Source organism: Puma concolor, chromosome C2 (genome assembly GCF_028749965.1).
Source record: "Puma concolor isolate L17-30 chromosome C2, mPumCon1.1.hap2, whole genome shotgun sequence".
NCBI lineage: Eukaryota > Metazoa > Chordata > Mammalia > Carnivora > Felidae > Puma > Puma concolor.
In genome coordinates this window covers 44,755,518-44,770,803 of record NC_141675.1, presented here as the reverse complement: position 1 = coordinate 44,770,803, position 15,286 = coordinate 44,755,518, and the positions used below count along the sequence as shown (strand labels likewise).

The 15,286-nt window shown below is 35.9% G+C and overlaps 1 protein-coding gene and 1 pseudogene across 6 annotated transcripts in view; one reads left to right on the top strand and one right to left on the bottom strand.

The window, feature by feature from the left end:
* The window catches only part of RNF13 (ring finger protein 13), a 160,798-nt gene that overhangs the window by 87,974 nt on the left and 57,538 nt on the right, over window positions 1-15,286 (bottom strand). For 4 of the 6 annotated variants that reach the window (XM_086674518.1, XM_025913353.2, XM_086674519.1 and 1 more), the window contains one exon: window positions 9,119-9,244. The exons of the other annotated variants lie outside the window; for them this stretch is intronic. In XM_086674518.1, coding sequence (XP_086530644.1) covers window positions 9,119-9,244 — 126 coding nt within the window. Of the gene's footprint in view, window positions 1-9,118; window positions 9,245-15,286 lie in introns of those variants that run through there. 6 annotated transcript variants of the gene reach the window in all.
* Window positions 5,591-6,674, top strand: LOC112849380 (GTP-binding nuclear protein Ran pseudogene; annotated as a pseudogene).

Sequence of the window (15,286 nt, the reverse complement as noted above, 5' to 3'; positions counted from 1 at the left end):
TTTTTTTCTTTTAAGTGAAATTGTGGGAATCCCATGTAATATATCAGCCTGGAGTCCTGAAAAAGGTAATGAAAGGTAAACCTAGAAAGGAAGACTAGAGGATTATTTTATAACAAAATTTCATCCAAAAAATGGTATGTCTGTTTATTACAAGATCATCCAAATAACCTAAAAATGTTAGTGGTAATTTTTTTTTTTAATTTTTCAGAAAACATGGGGATCTCGAGAAAAATGTTTATGGGATAAATGAGTATCTAGATTTAGAAATATTTCCAAGAACATTAAGTGAAGTGAACATGGAGCCAATAGAAGGTTCCAATAATACTGTTTATTCTTTAATACATTTAATACATTTAAAGTATACATTAAAGTATAAGCCCTTAAAGTGTTCTAAATTAGTTCATTCAGCAAATACTTACTGAGCATCCATGAAGTGCCATACAATGTATTAGACACTAAAACTACAGAACCTAAAACATTATCTAATCCCTCACAAAGATTAAATCTATAAAAGAAACAGTGATTAAATGGGATTAAGTAATATATTGAAGAAGAAGTGATCTATTCAACCTTAGAGAAAATTGGGAAAGGTTTCAGGTTACTTCATATCTTAGAGCTAAAATAAAGTCAGGCTGTCCAGACAGACAAACAGAGAGAAGGTAATCCAGATAAAGGACACAGTAAAAACCAGACAGAAAGGGAGAGACTGCTCAACACATATACGGACTTGTGAACTATTGAAGAGTAAGGTAATAGGGCAGGCAAAGTACAGATGTGACTTGAGATAAAGGCAGGAGTCAGGTCAAGGGGGTTTGCATGACACCTAAGTTTTATACAAGTCACATTCCAACAGAAGATGAGTACCAACGTATCCTTATCATCTACAACCCTAACGCAACTTGATCCATGTCAGGAAAAAAAAAACAAAAAAACAAAACATAGAGGGAGTAACTAAGTTCTTTCAGTTTCATGAACACTGGCCTATACGGCTTTGTAGCTGCATTGTTCAAAAATAATCATTGGTTGGCACAAAAACAGACACATAGACCAATGGAATAGAATAGAAACCCCAGAACTAGACCCACAAATGTATGGCCAACTCATCTTTGACAAAGCAGGAAAGAACATCCAATGGAAAAAAGACAGTCTCTTTAACAAATGGTGCTGGCAGAACTGGACAGCAACATGCAGAAGGTTGAAACTAGACCACTTTCTCACACCATTCACAAAAATAAATTCAAAATGGATAAAGGACCTGAATGTGAGACAGGAAACCATCAAAACCCTAGAGGAGAAAGCAGGAAAAGACCTCTCTGACCTCAGCCGTAGCAATCTCTTACTCGACACATCCCCAAAGGCAAGGGAATTAAAAGCAAAAATGAACTATTGGGACCTTATGAAGATAAAAAGCTCTGCACTGCAAAGGAAACAACCAACAAAACTAGAAGGCAACCAACGGAATGGGAAAAGATATTTGCAAAGGACATATCGGACAAAGGGCTAGTATCCAAAATCTATAAAGAGCTCACCAAACTCCACACCCGAAAAACAAATAACCCAGTGAAGAAATGGGCAGAAAACATGAATAGACACTTCTCTAAAGAAGACATCCGGATGGCCAACAGGCACATGAAAAGATGCTCAACGTCGCTCTTTATCAGGGAAATACAAATCAAAACCACACTCAGGTATCACCTCACGCCAGTCAGAGTGGCCAAAATGAACAAATCAGGAGACTATAGATGCTGGAGAGGATGTGGAGAAACGGGAACCCTCTTGCACTGTTGGTGGGAATGCAAATTGGTGCAGCCGCTCTGGAAAGCAGTGTGGAGGTTCCTCAGAAAATTAAAAATAGACCTACCCTATGACCCAGCAATAGCACTGTTAGGAATTTATCCAAGGGACACAGGAGTGCTGATGCATAGGGGCACTTGTACCCCAATGTTTACAGCAGCACTCTCAACAATAGCCAAATTGTGGAAAGAGCCTAAATGTCCATCAATTGATGAATGGATAAAGAAATTGTGGTTTATATACACAATGGAATACTACATGGCAATGAGAAAGAATGAAATATGGCCTTTTGTAGCAACGTGGATGGAACTGGAGAGTGTGATGCTAAGTGAAATAAGCCATACAGAGAAAGACAGATACCATATGGTTTCGCTCTTATGTGGATCTTGAGAAACTTAACAGAAACCCATGGGGGAGGTGAAGGAAAAAAAAAAAAAAAAAAAAAAGAGGTTAGAGTGGGAGAGAGCCAAAGCATAAGAGACTGTTAAAAACTGAGAACAAACTGAGGGTTGATGGGGGGTGGGAGGGAGGGGAGGGTGGGTGATGGGTACTGAGGAGGGCACCTTTTGGGATGAGCACTGGGTGTTGTATGGAAACCAATTTGACAATAAATTTCATATATTGGAAAAAAAATAATCATTAGAGCATAAAATGGTAATAAAATTCAGAAGTACATGCATTGCACCATATCTGTTTACCAAGCTTGTCTAGAGTTCAATTAAAATAATTATTTGATAGACCTACCCTATGACCCAGCAATAGCACTGCTAGGAATTGACCCAAGGGATAGAGGAGTACTGATGCATAGGGGCACTTGTACCCCAATGTTTATAGCAGCACTCTCAACAATAGCCAAATTATGGATAGAGCCTAAATGTCCATCCACTGATGAACGGATAAAGAAATTGTGGTTTATATACACAATGGAGTACTACGTGGCAATGAGAAAGAATGAAATATGGCCCTTTGTAGCAACGTGGATGGAACTGGAGAGTGTGATGCTAAGTGAAATAAGCCATACAGAGAAAGACAGATACCATATGTTTTCACTCTTATGTGGATCCTGAGAAACTTAACAGAAACCCATGGGGGAGGGGAAGGAAAAAAAAAAGAGGTTAGAGTGGGAGAGAGCCAAAGTATAAGAGACTCTTAAAAACTAAGAACAAACTGAGGGTTGATGGGGGGTGGGAGGGAGGGGGGGTGGGAGGGAGGAGAGGGTAGGTGATGGGCATTGAAGGGAGCATCTTTTGGGATGAGCACTGGGTGTTGTATGGAAACTAATTTGACAATAAATTTCATATAATAAAAAAAAATTAAATTAAATAACTATTTGAAGAAATTGCTGACTTAGTATTAAAACCACATGATGAAAATATCTAGGACCTCCAGGACAATGAACAGACTTCTGATAACTAATCTTTATTTGGCTATAAACACAGAAATTTGTGTCATTCTGAAAATTTCTGTTTTATGTGATTATTTTAATGTTCTTGAAATAACCAGATGTTTTTACAAATTAAAAAAAAGTCATATTTTCTTTTTTTTTTTTTTAAGTCATATTTTCCACTGGGATGCCAATTCAAGTCTTCTGAGAACTCTCTGCCTCAGGACTTTACAAAGTCATTTTTCTAATTAAACGATTTAATAACGCCTTAATTTATTTACCAGAGCCATCAATGTTTTTTAACTTCAAATACTCACCAAAAAACTAGCATTTCCAAACAATTACATTTTGTCACAGTAAAGAACAGCATTGTACAAAGATAAACAAAATAACATTGTTTTGCTTTTCCTTTAAAGAGCTGTATCTTTCAGAGCATACAGTTTTTGTCAGTGTGAGTAAAAGTGATTGTTTTCAGAATAAGCAGCTGGCGGGTAATCAACCGTTGTTACTAGCACTCTGGATATTTCACATATCCAAATACTAATTCTGAGTACAGGTTTTGCTGCACTTCTTTAGAGCAAGACAAATTTAAAGGCTCGGATGTGCTTCTCTCAACAGAAGACAAAAAATTAAAACAGTGCTCTCTTTAATTTAGAATGTGACAAATAATGTAATTTGCTACCTTCCAAAAATTGTTAACTGCATTTCTGCATTCTTATCGGCTATCTCTGAGTCACAAAGCACTGGGGATCGTTTGTATAGAAAAAAACCTTTTTTTTTTTTTTTTTAATTGTAGTTTTGTTCTTTTAATTGTAATTTTTTTTTTTTAATTTTAATTCACTTTATCACTGACTTCTAAGGAAGAAGTAAATCTAGGTTTCTTATAGTACAATACTCATCTTCAAAAAAAATCTGAAGCATTCCAAAACGTAAACCCTAGTGTACCCACAGTACCAAGATTACCACCACCACAATTACTAAAAGATCCTGATGAAATTTTACTACTTCTTTCACTTCTGCTATCTACAATAGAAAAGGTTCCTCCGAGGAAAGCTTTGTAAGATATAGCTCATTCTCATTTGTCTGTGATAATCTGGGTATCATTTCTGATAAGTGGCGTGACAAAAAATATAACCTTGCAGCTACTATCAATTCCAGCATTCTGTATGGGGCTGAATTAAGCACTTCCAGTACTTGGTTCCAGAATGCTACATCAGGAATAAGGAGGTGAGTTATTTTTCTATTTTCTTAAGTCAATGTATTCATACAAAATTGTGGATATATATGAATGAACCCCTATTTTATACAAAGAGCTATTTATTTTCAATTCAGAAAAGTACTAGAACATACATTCTAAGTGATTAGGCTCTATAACATACCTAATAAAAAACGATATATAACCATCAATTGGGAAGCCTAGAAAACACAGGCAAAGATTTTTGATCAGAAGATTATAGCTAATAGAGCTAATAGCCTATCAACCAATGACCACCCTTAGAAAGGAAATGCTCTTTGGGATGACATTCCAGTTATTTTTCCAGTAAGTGTGATGGCTTTATCCTTATCTATTTAACACTACCTTGACAGGTGATGCATATTTCTTATGAAACTTATATTTTATACATTACATGCTGGCATGACTAAACTGTCCTTTATAAACCATATTAGAAGTTTCACAATCAACTGTCACTGAGTTACTGCATCACAGTGTAACTTATCAGCTAATAATTTAGTTTCTGAAAGGTCAGTGTGATGTTTAGTTTTATGTGTCAACTAGATGGGGCAAAGACTTGCCAGAGAGCTCGTAAAACAGTATTTTGGAGTATGTCTGTGCAGGGGTTTCTGAAAGAGATTAGCGTTTGATTCAGTAGACTAAGTAAAAAAAGATCCACCACTCTTATCAACGTGTGTGGGCATTATCCAATTTGTTGAGTGCCCAAACAGATGAAAAGGTAAAGGGAAGGCAAATCCTCTCTCTCTTCCTGATATCCACCTTCTCCAGCCTTCAGACATCAGAGCTCTTGGTTCTTGGACCTTTTGATTCCAGGACTTTACACCATTGGCTCCCTTGGTTCTGAGGCCTTGGAACTCACACTGAATTATACCACTGGTTGTCCTAGTTCTCCAGCTTGCAAACAGCAAGCTGTGAAAAACTTCGAGGCCTAATACAGTTAGCATCTTTGACATCTTTATCCTTATTCTGTTTTACACCAATGGTAGAAAGTGTAAAACATCAATGGCTAATTCCTGTTGCTTATTTACTCTGTGCAAGGCACTAACTGATAAGCATTTCACATTGATTATTTCATTTGATCTTCATAACAATCCTATGATGTAGGGAACATTATAATTCCTATTTTACAGATAAAGGAACTGAGGCACACAGAAGTAAAACAGTGAGCAATAAATGAGCAATAAAAAATAGCATCCAGGTCAGATGGGCTGGAGACGCTTCTGGAAGTAATAGCACAATGGCTGCCCAAGAAGAATTCCAAGTCCAGTCCAAACTTGAATTGGCTGGCGATGGTGGCAAAGGAAAAATGATGTTCGTGAAACATCACCTGATGGGCGAATGTGAGCAGTACATAGCCACCTTGGGTGTTGAGGTCCATCCCCTCGTGTTCCATACCAACAGAGGACCTATTAAAAGTTCAAGGTATGGGATATGGCTAGTCAGGAGAAATTTGGTAGGCTGAGAGATGGCTATTACATCCAACCTCGGTGTGCCATCACAATGTCTGATGTAACATCAAGGGTTACTTACAAGAATGTGCCTAACTGGCATAGAGGTCTGGTACGAGTATGTGAAAACATCCGCATTGTGCTATGTGGCAACAAAGTGGACATTATGGACAGGAAAGTTAAGGCAAAATCTATTGTCTTCCACTGAAAGAAGAACCTTCAGCACTGTGACATTTCTGCCAAAAGGTAACTACAACTTTGAAAAGCCCTTCCTCTGGGTTTCTGGAAAAGTAATCAGAGACCCTAACTTGGAGTTTGTCAAACTTCTCTCCCAGGTGAGGATGATGACGTATGAGAAAGTGCAGCTGGACCCCAGCATCGGCAGTCTGGTTTCATAGGCACCTGCCCTGTGACGTCAGTGGTGCAGGGTGTTGCCACTTTATTGTACAGCTGAGCAGAACATATGCTTCATCTCTGGGATGCTGAAGGAAATGAATGGGCTTCGGAGTGAATGCGGCAGTTTAAAAAACACCTTCATATTTTGAACCTGCATATTTATCTGTTTTGGAATGCAGTTGTTTCCTGAATTTCAAATAAAAGACTGCTGTAGTCACATCACAGTATCCAGTGGTGAAATCTCATTTGTCACTGTCATTCCCATTCCTTTTTGTTTAAAATCAGAATAAAGTTATTTCAAATGAGAAAAAAAGGGGGGGGTGTATTCAAATGTATGCAGTCTGTTTCCAGACTTTAATTAAAATCAATGTGTCTATCCTGTAAACTGAGGTCTCATATTTTTGTTGTTGTTGTTAAGTTTATTTATTTATTTATTTATTTGGGGAGGGAGAGAGAGACAGAAAAAGAGAGGGAGAGAGAGAATCCCAAGCTGGTTCCACACTGTGAGCACAGAGCCCAATGTGGGGCTCGGATTCACGAATCTTGAGATCATAACCTGAGCCAAAGTCAGACACACTTAACTGTGTGTCTTAACACCCAGGCACCCTCGAGGCCTCATATTTTTCATAACTAAGACAAGACAGAAACCATTAGGAACAACATGAATAAGGAGTCATTAGCTTTAAATGGCTATAATAAATACTCTGTTGTTTATTTGTGAAGAAAAGATAAGAGAGTTAAAAAAAAAACTTGTACAATAAACTAGGACCTTATTCATTAAAACTATGTCTACATGGTGAGGTATAATGAAAAAATTTTTAATATTTTTCTAAGATGAGAATCAATTTAAACATTTTTACATGTACGTGTTTTTTAAAAATGCATTATACACCTAAGCAGAAGCCTTACCACTACACTACACAGTTTAACAAAACTTTATTGCTCATCTACTATGCACTCCGATACAAATTAGGTAACTATATGTGAACTCTAAACACGGTAAGCTCACATAAATGAAATATATATAATAAAAAATAATAATGTGAATAAAGAGTAAGGGAGCTATTTACAAAGTGGAAGAGTGGCACATTGGGCTGGAATGATTCATTCTGCCAGAGAGGGCACAAAGAAAAGTAAGCCTTCCAGGAAAGATAACATCCTCAGCTAGCACTTAAACGTCATCTTGGCCAGAGATCTTGAACAGAGAAAATAGTATGTATAATTAGGCACAAAGGTGTAGTTAGCATTGTATGACAAGTCAAGAGACTTCAAGGAGGTGGTATGGTTGCAGAATAAAATTCAAGGCAGGAAGCAGGAAGAGAGGAGCTGAAATCCAGCTAATCCTAAAACTCCATTAGCAGCATTCAGACTCATGATGAGGATCTGCTAAAGGGGCAAGAGGACTAATAACTCTACCACATATGCATCCCTGAGTTGTGTTTCTACCATCAAAAATAAACATTCAATGACAGTATTTTCCTAAATTTTGCAGTGAACCACTTCCCATCCCGAACTAAAAATGTTCTTAAAAAAAAAAAAAAAAAGTATTATAGTTTCTAGTTAATAAAGACTGGACTGAACCAAAAATTACATAGCATAATAATGCAATAAACCTTAGAATCAGCAAATTTTGGTTTACTTTTAATTTACTGGCAAGAAATTAATGAAATATTACAATAATATTTCCTTTTTGTTGGAACAGTCTGCAATTATTACGATTTAGTTCTGGGTCAAATCTTAAAATGGCTTAAATTCAAACTATTATAAAAAAAAGATATAACTCTGAAGAGCAAGAAATCATTTGACTTCGACTCTAATTTACTTCGCATCTAAAGACAATTAAGAGTTTCAGTTTGGAACCGATATACAGTAGTAACAACACCTATCATTTCCAATGTGCTCTACATTTCCAAACCCTTCTGGAGTTATTATTTTATTCCTTTAATAAGTTTATTATAGAGGTGTCATTTCTTTCATGAAATGCAAGAAGCAGAGACAAAATTCAGGCACATCAGGAGTCTGTTCCCGCTGAATAAATCATCTAAGATCAAGCTATGTCAAATACATGAAGTAATATCCCATGTGTATTCTCGAAGATACACGCAAGAAACTACATGACACTCAGGTCTGAGGTAGATCAGTAAAAGTAACATCAAGGCTTATTTTATACAGGCCTCAATGTGTTTCTTTTGCCAAGGCCATACCAAACCAGATTTGTAAAGACAGTATTAAAAGCATTAAAAAAACCACACCTTTAGAGCAGCACTGACGATAGTGAGGGATGTCCTATGGCAAACTTTGTTTTACTTATCTGACTTAACCCGCTCCAGGGAGACAAACTGCGTACAGGTGACGGAATCAGCTTGTTACAGAAGAGAAATCCCGATGTCAACATAAATACAAATATATACATGTAATATTGATAATGGAAGAGTAAAGGCATAAAACTGAAGGTTAACGTTTCCATTCCTAGATTAGATCAAGCAAGATTCCACTATTAAGCCACAGTTCAAGATTCCCAACTTCTACCTGCAAATTCTTAGAACCAATAACAATCACTTTTATCCTAGTCAATTTTGTTTACAACCTTATTAAAACTGTGAATCGTGAAACCGACGCTGTCTCCCTCTCTGTACTGGCTGTTAAAAGCTTAAAGGTCAATTCTGTAGTAGATGAATGAGACTTAACCTGCTCCTCTCTTGCTTGCCTTCACCAACTTCACCTTCGTTTTGCTTTTGTCCTCACTTTTTTTAAGCTGGATGACTTGTGTCAACTCTCTTAAAGCCTTTCTGAAACAAGGGAGAATTCAAGGTAGATAAACTAAAAAAACAGTAACAAAAAAATGAAAAAAGCAAACATTACCTTTACATCAAAATTACAATCAAGTCTTCTAATTAACACGATGAAAGTGCCAGATGAATTATCTTTTAATGGTGGAGGCACTATGGGTTCACAGGCATTCTCTGGTTTTGAATTAATCAAAAAACCCTGTAAAAGAATTGGCAAGAAGTTTTTTCTTTGTTAAACTCAAGAATTAAATACAACTTAACTTCTACAAATATCTTTTAAATATGTTTCATGTATTTTGCATTATGCTAGATGAGTTATCTGGGAGCTGTGACAATTCCTACCCTCCAAATATTCACAATCCAAGGACTTCTAAAGTAGTATTTGATTTCATAAGCATTTAGTTTTTTAAAGTAAGTTCCATTTCTACTATTAAAGTTCTCTTTTTGATCACACATAAGCCTATCACCCCAAAGACAACCACTGTTATCATGTTGGTGTATTTTCCAATGATGACTGACATTTCTAAACCAAGTAAATACTTTTTTAAAATTAACTTTTACACTTCTTTCATGTTATCAAGCAATGAAAATGCACAGCATTTCTGGGAATTTTGTTCTATAGAAATACTAGCCTGAGTATATAAAGGTGTATGTAGAAAGATGCTCCATGCTATGCCGTGTTTAACAGTAAAGGCTGGAAATCATGCACGTCAATAAGGTAGCCATTTAAAAACATATATACAATAGAAAAATAATGCAGCCATTAAAAAGAATGAGGTAAATCTATGCACACTAAATTGAGAAGGTGTCCACAAGATAACTATTAATTTAAAAAGAAAATAGCAAGTTGCTTTCCCAGAAATACAGGATGGTTTGACATCAGAAAATAACATGAAATGTTACATTAACAGATTAGAACATAAAAATCAAATGGCTATCTCAACGGATGTAATAACTGAATAAACACATAAACAGATAACAGAATTCAATGAATTTATAAAAAAGTAAGCAATTAAAGCTATGACACAGTTTCTTTAACAATAGTCCAAATGGTATGTGAAGGGCTCACACCATCCACCTATTCCACAGGACATGGCAATTTCTCCGGCCGAAAGTTGCGTGGACTGGCTTGTAAAGGGGAATGTTTTTGCAAATGTTTCAGGAATAAAATGCAGCATACCTTCATTTATTCATAAAATAGTTTGCCTTCTGGATTCCATAGAGCACTTGGTTTTTACTTTGCAGGGAAACAGAACTGCGGTTATCCTTCTAGCAATGAGTATTTGCTTCAATCATGTTAAATTTACACCCTGCTGCTTTTCTGTGCCTGTCTGCACAAACAGTAACTTCTTGCTTTAATGAAAAATCACATAATGCAATTCTTTTCAAGACACTTAGAACAGCAATTAAACTCAACCCATGTAGTACGAGCAAGGCATATAACTCAACGAAAGTGAAGACAGTATGAACAGTTAAGGCCAAATTTCCTGTGTCTGGTGATGTCAATTCCATCATGATTGCCACCTAGTGGACAGCAATTGAAAGACACATTCCAATTTCAGAGATGCTAAAACAAGGGGTTAATAAAATAAATGCATCTTAGAATCAATGAATTTATGGTAAGTACAGATACACACAAAAAAAGATCTACAAGTGAAACTAGAAAAGGGTTTTTGTTTTTTATAACTTCTATATTGTTATATCTGTTATGGCAAATGTATTATTTTTAAACATAAGAAAATTTATAAAAATCAAATACACATGAGCCAAAAGCCCAAAAAACAATCTAGTTGCATTAACAGAAAATTGAGTAAAGCCTTAAAAAATAGGTTTTTTCCTTAAATTATTAAACATTATCTTTCCTGTGGACTATGCTAAAAGAATAACTTGCTATTAATTCCTATTCTTCCCTGAGATATGAGTCACTTAAAACTAAACGCAAACTTAGTTTGTATCATCCACAAAGTATACAAGGTAGTATAACGGGCTTTGTCAATTGATTTGGCACAACTCTCTAGGCTCTTGAATAAGAATATCAAACAAGGTGCTGCTTTAAGCCAGGTCCACATGCCTAGTGTCACCTCCCTGGGCCAATCTTTTCTTATTAAAAAGATGCTTGCGGGGTACCTAGGTGGTTCAGACCATTAAGCATCCAAGTTCAGCTCAGGTCATGATCTCACAGTTCATGGGTTCAAGCCCTGCATCAGGCTCTGTGCTGACAGCTCATAGCCTGGAGCCTTCTTCGGATTCTGTGTCTTCTCTCCGCCCCTCCCCTGCTTGTGCTCACTCTTTCGCTCTCTGTCTCAAATATAAATAAACGTTAAAATAAAAGGGGAGGGGGCGCCTGGGTGGCTCAGTCAGTTAAGCCTCCAAGTTTGGCTCAGGTCATGATCTCGCGGTCTGTGAGTTCAAGCCCTGCATGAGGCTCTGTGCTGATAGCTCAGAGCATGGAGCCTAATTCAGAGTCTCTCTGCCCCTCCCCCACTCATGCTCTGTCACTCTCTGTCAAAAATAAACATTTAAGAAAAAACAAAAACCGATGCTTGCTCTGTAATTAAAGATCCTCCTCATTTCTACCTTCTGACAGTGGCACTTTATGCCAATATGTAGGATATTCAAGAAAACTACCAGTGCCTACAAGACTTAGGAACTAGATGTCCATCTATTCTCTCTTTGTTGTAATTGCCTGATGTTTAAACAATGCTGGACAAAAATTGTGCATGCAGACTGGCACCTCAGTATCATCAAATGTATAATGCAGTAGGCTCACTACATATAAATATGCTGATTTCTTTTGAAATCTTTTATGACTATACATAAAGCAAAGTGCACCAAATATAATTTTCCAGTTTGATGAATTTTCACTAACTGAACACACATGTATCAGGAAATAGAACTCCGAAAGTTCCCTTCATCCTCCCTGCCAGTCACTAGTCCTCAAACCCCATTCCTAATGTCACCACATAGTCTAACAGCTTGATTTTTTGCCTAATTTTATACTGGAGATAAACAGAACCATACAGTATAGTAAGTGGTCTTTTAGACTTCTTTCTCTCAATGCTGTACTTGTGAGATTCATCCCTACTGCTGAGCAACCACACTGTTGAGACACTTGGCAGATCTTTCGCTGCCATTTCTATACAATGTTACATTGTGTGACGATGCCAACATCTATTCTACTGCTGATGAGCATTCGGGGAATTTCCAGTTAGGAGCTGTTACAAACATTCCACGGACACTAACACAGGTGCACATCTGTTAAGTATGTACATAAAAGTAGAACCATAGGCTATCAAGCTGGATCAGAGCATATCAAGCTTTGGTAAATCCTGCCAAGCAGTTTTCCAAAGTAGTTTGGGTTACCACTTTTTAACTAGAATATTCAAAATCATCTAAACATAAAAATTATACCGAATGTAATTTTGCTTGAATGCTTCAGGAGGTATTTAGAACTACAGTATTTCAGGATAAAAATTATGAAAACATCACTTTTGTTGATAAATTATACTGATTAATAAAATCATAGAGAATTTGATAAAGTGGTTTTGTTTAAAAGATTGCGTCAGGCTGAAAAGAGCCTTAACTTTCCTTCCCTTCAGCTTGCACTGATGTTAAGCTACATAAATAGTAAAATTAAGAAGAGCATATGTAGTTATAATGTCAACAGAAATGTTGAAAGCAAGGCAGCAGTACATCCTTCTCTTTGCAAGAGTAAAAAATAAAAGAAGGAGAAAGAGAAGGGTGAGTTGTTTTGTTAGTATCTGAAGTTGTAAATTAACTAATTAATTGCAGTAACAGCAAGCAGTTAACATTTGTTGAGCCTTAGCACTCAACACTGTGTCAGGTACTATGCCCTTTCAGTATTCTAAATCAGTTAATCTATGCAATGACCCAAGGAGGTAGCTACTATTATTATTATTATCCTTATTTTAAAGATGAGGAAACTAAGTCTCAAAAAGGTTAGGTAACTTGCTCAAGGTTACATAGCAGGCATGCAGTCCCAGAAAGTTCTCAACCACTAAGCTATACTCCTCCCGTAAAAAGTCAAAACAAACCAGAACAAAACAACCTCGACTAGGTGAAAAACAAAATGGGCAACAAAAAGAAGAATGAACATTTACAAAAATGAACAAGCCAAAATGTTAGTATAAAAGGCAATTAAGGCTGATTCCAAAATCTGATGTAAATACTTTAAACAGCGAAGATGTCAGGGGTGCCTAGGTGGCTCTGTTAGTTGAGCGTCCGACATCGGCTCAGGTCATGATCTCACGGCTCATGGGTTCAAGCCCCACATCAGGTTCTGTGCTGACAGCTCAGAGCCTGAAACCTGCTTCAGATTCTGTGTCTCCCCCTCTCTCTGCCCTTTCCCTACTCAAGCTCTGTCTCTCTCTGTCTCTCAAAGATAAGTAAACACTGAAAAAAAAATTTTTTTAAACAACGCAGATGTCAAAGGAAACTGCCATAATTTTGACATTCAAACATAGACCAGAGTTACACCGATCAAACTTTATTAGCTAATGTTTTCCTAATGTGAGTGAGAGAGATGGATTTATTCCTATCAACAACTTTCAACAATGTTAAAAATATCCACTGTTCTTTTCTCTAATTCTATATTAGATCATTCTTCCAAAATTTATCCATAATTTTCACATACAGGATACATTTAATGTCTTTGTCACAAACGGTTAGAGATTATGCTCTTCTTATACAGTAAAATATCCTTTAACCACTACTCTTATCATATTACTTTAAATTCCTTTAACACTACTCTGAATACAGTGGTCACATTTCATTGTAAATAAGAGGATGGATAAGACTGAGTCCCTACCCAAGTAATTAATATCTGGAAAGAACTAACAGATCCAATAAGAAGAAACAGAATATAAACAACATACAGTATAACTGCATAGAACAGAGAAAGCCATTCTAACTATGGGAGGCAGTAGCAGAAAAAGTGGCATTTGACTTGGTTCTTAAACTTTAATTTGAGGTCAAACACTGAATATACTACTATATGCAGAAGGTATATAGTAGGGTCTTAGTGGAAAAACCAGTGAAATCTTAAAGAAGTCGGTACTTTGTTTAATATATTGTAAAAATGTTAATTTCTTAGATATGAAAAATGTACCACAGTTATATAAAACGTTAACATTAAAAGAAACTGAGTAAACAGTATATGAGAACTCTCTGTACTATTTTTCTATAATAGTTTTTCTATATAGCCTTTCTATAAGCCTAAATGTAATTTAAAAATTTGTTTTGAATAAATCAAACATATCAACAACAGTAACAAGAAAGTAACAACAGGAACTACCACTCTTCAGCCTGTTCTAGACAGTACACTTCCAGTGATGCACTGTAATTGATGTATTGATGTTTCTGGCAAACAAATCAGTTTTGTCAACAAATTTTTGCCATATGTTGCTACTAAGCTATTTTTCTCCTCTTTTCAGCATGTTTCTTTTAAGACTCCAGGGCGAAACATTAGTATTTTAACCATTCCAAGCTTCATGCCATTTGCAAATTTGACAGCCATACCTTCCATGTCTTTCTGCACATCATTGAGGAAAGCACTGAATAAGACAGAAATTTGAGGGTTATATACTAATTAAAAGTTAATCCCTTAACTGAATTATAAGAAAATGTTGTTTAAAAACCTCACAAATTAAGTATTACATTTGTAGCATTTTTCAAATCAGTACCTGGATATCTTTCATCTCAAAGTTACATCTCATATACTGTTAGAATCCTCCCCAATAGCTTTTTTTGGTTATATATTTTATCAGTGAGTTAGATTTTAGAGCTTAATATCTGACTAAAAGATGTCACAAAAATAAAATAAGCCCATAAACAACTGAAAACATTAAAAAATACTTAAAAATGCTATCAGCAAATACTATTTAGACCAACTATATAATTTTTAACACATTATTTCCAAAAAAGTTCAAAAGCATTGGTAACAAAATTTGGCTCATGTTAATATTCTAGGATTGTCGAAGCTTAAAAAATAAAAAAAGTCCCAGACTACTATATATGTTTACTAATTGCACTGAGATTAAGAATAAGGAAAAAAGGCATAAAGATTTATACAATGTCAATATGCAATTATAAAATCACCCATCTTGATAATGTACTCCAATAAGAATTTTTGAGTGATTTGTTTAGATTTGATAATTAGCATTCACTAACTACCTAGTAGATGCTAAGATGAACTTCCATTTCCCAGCCATGACAGAATAAC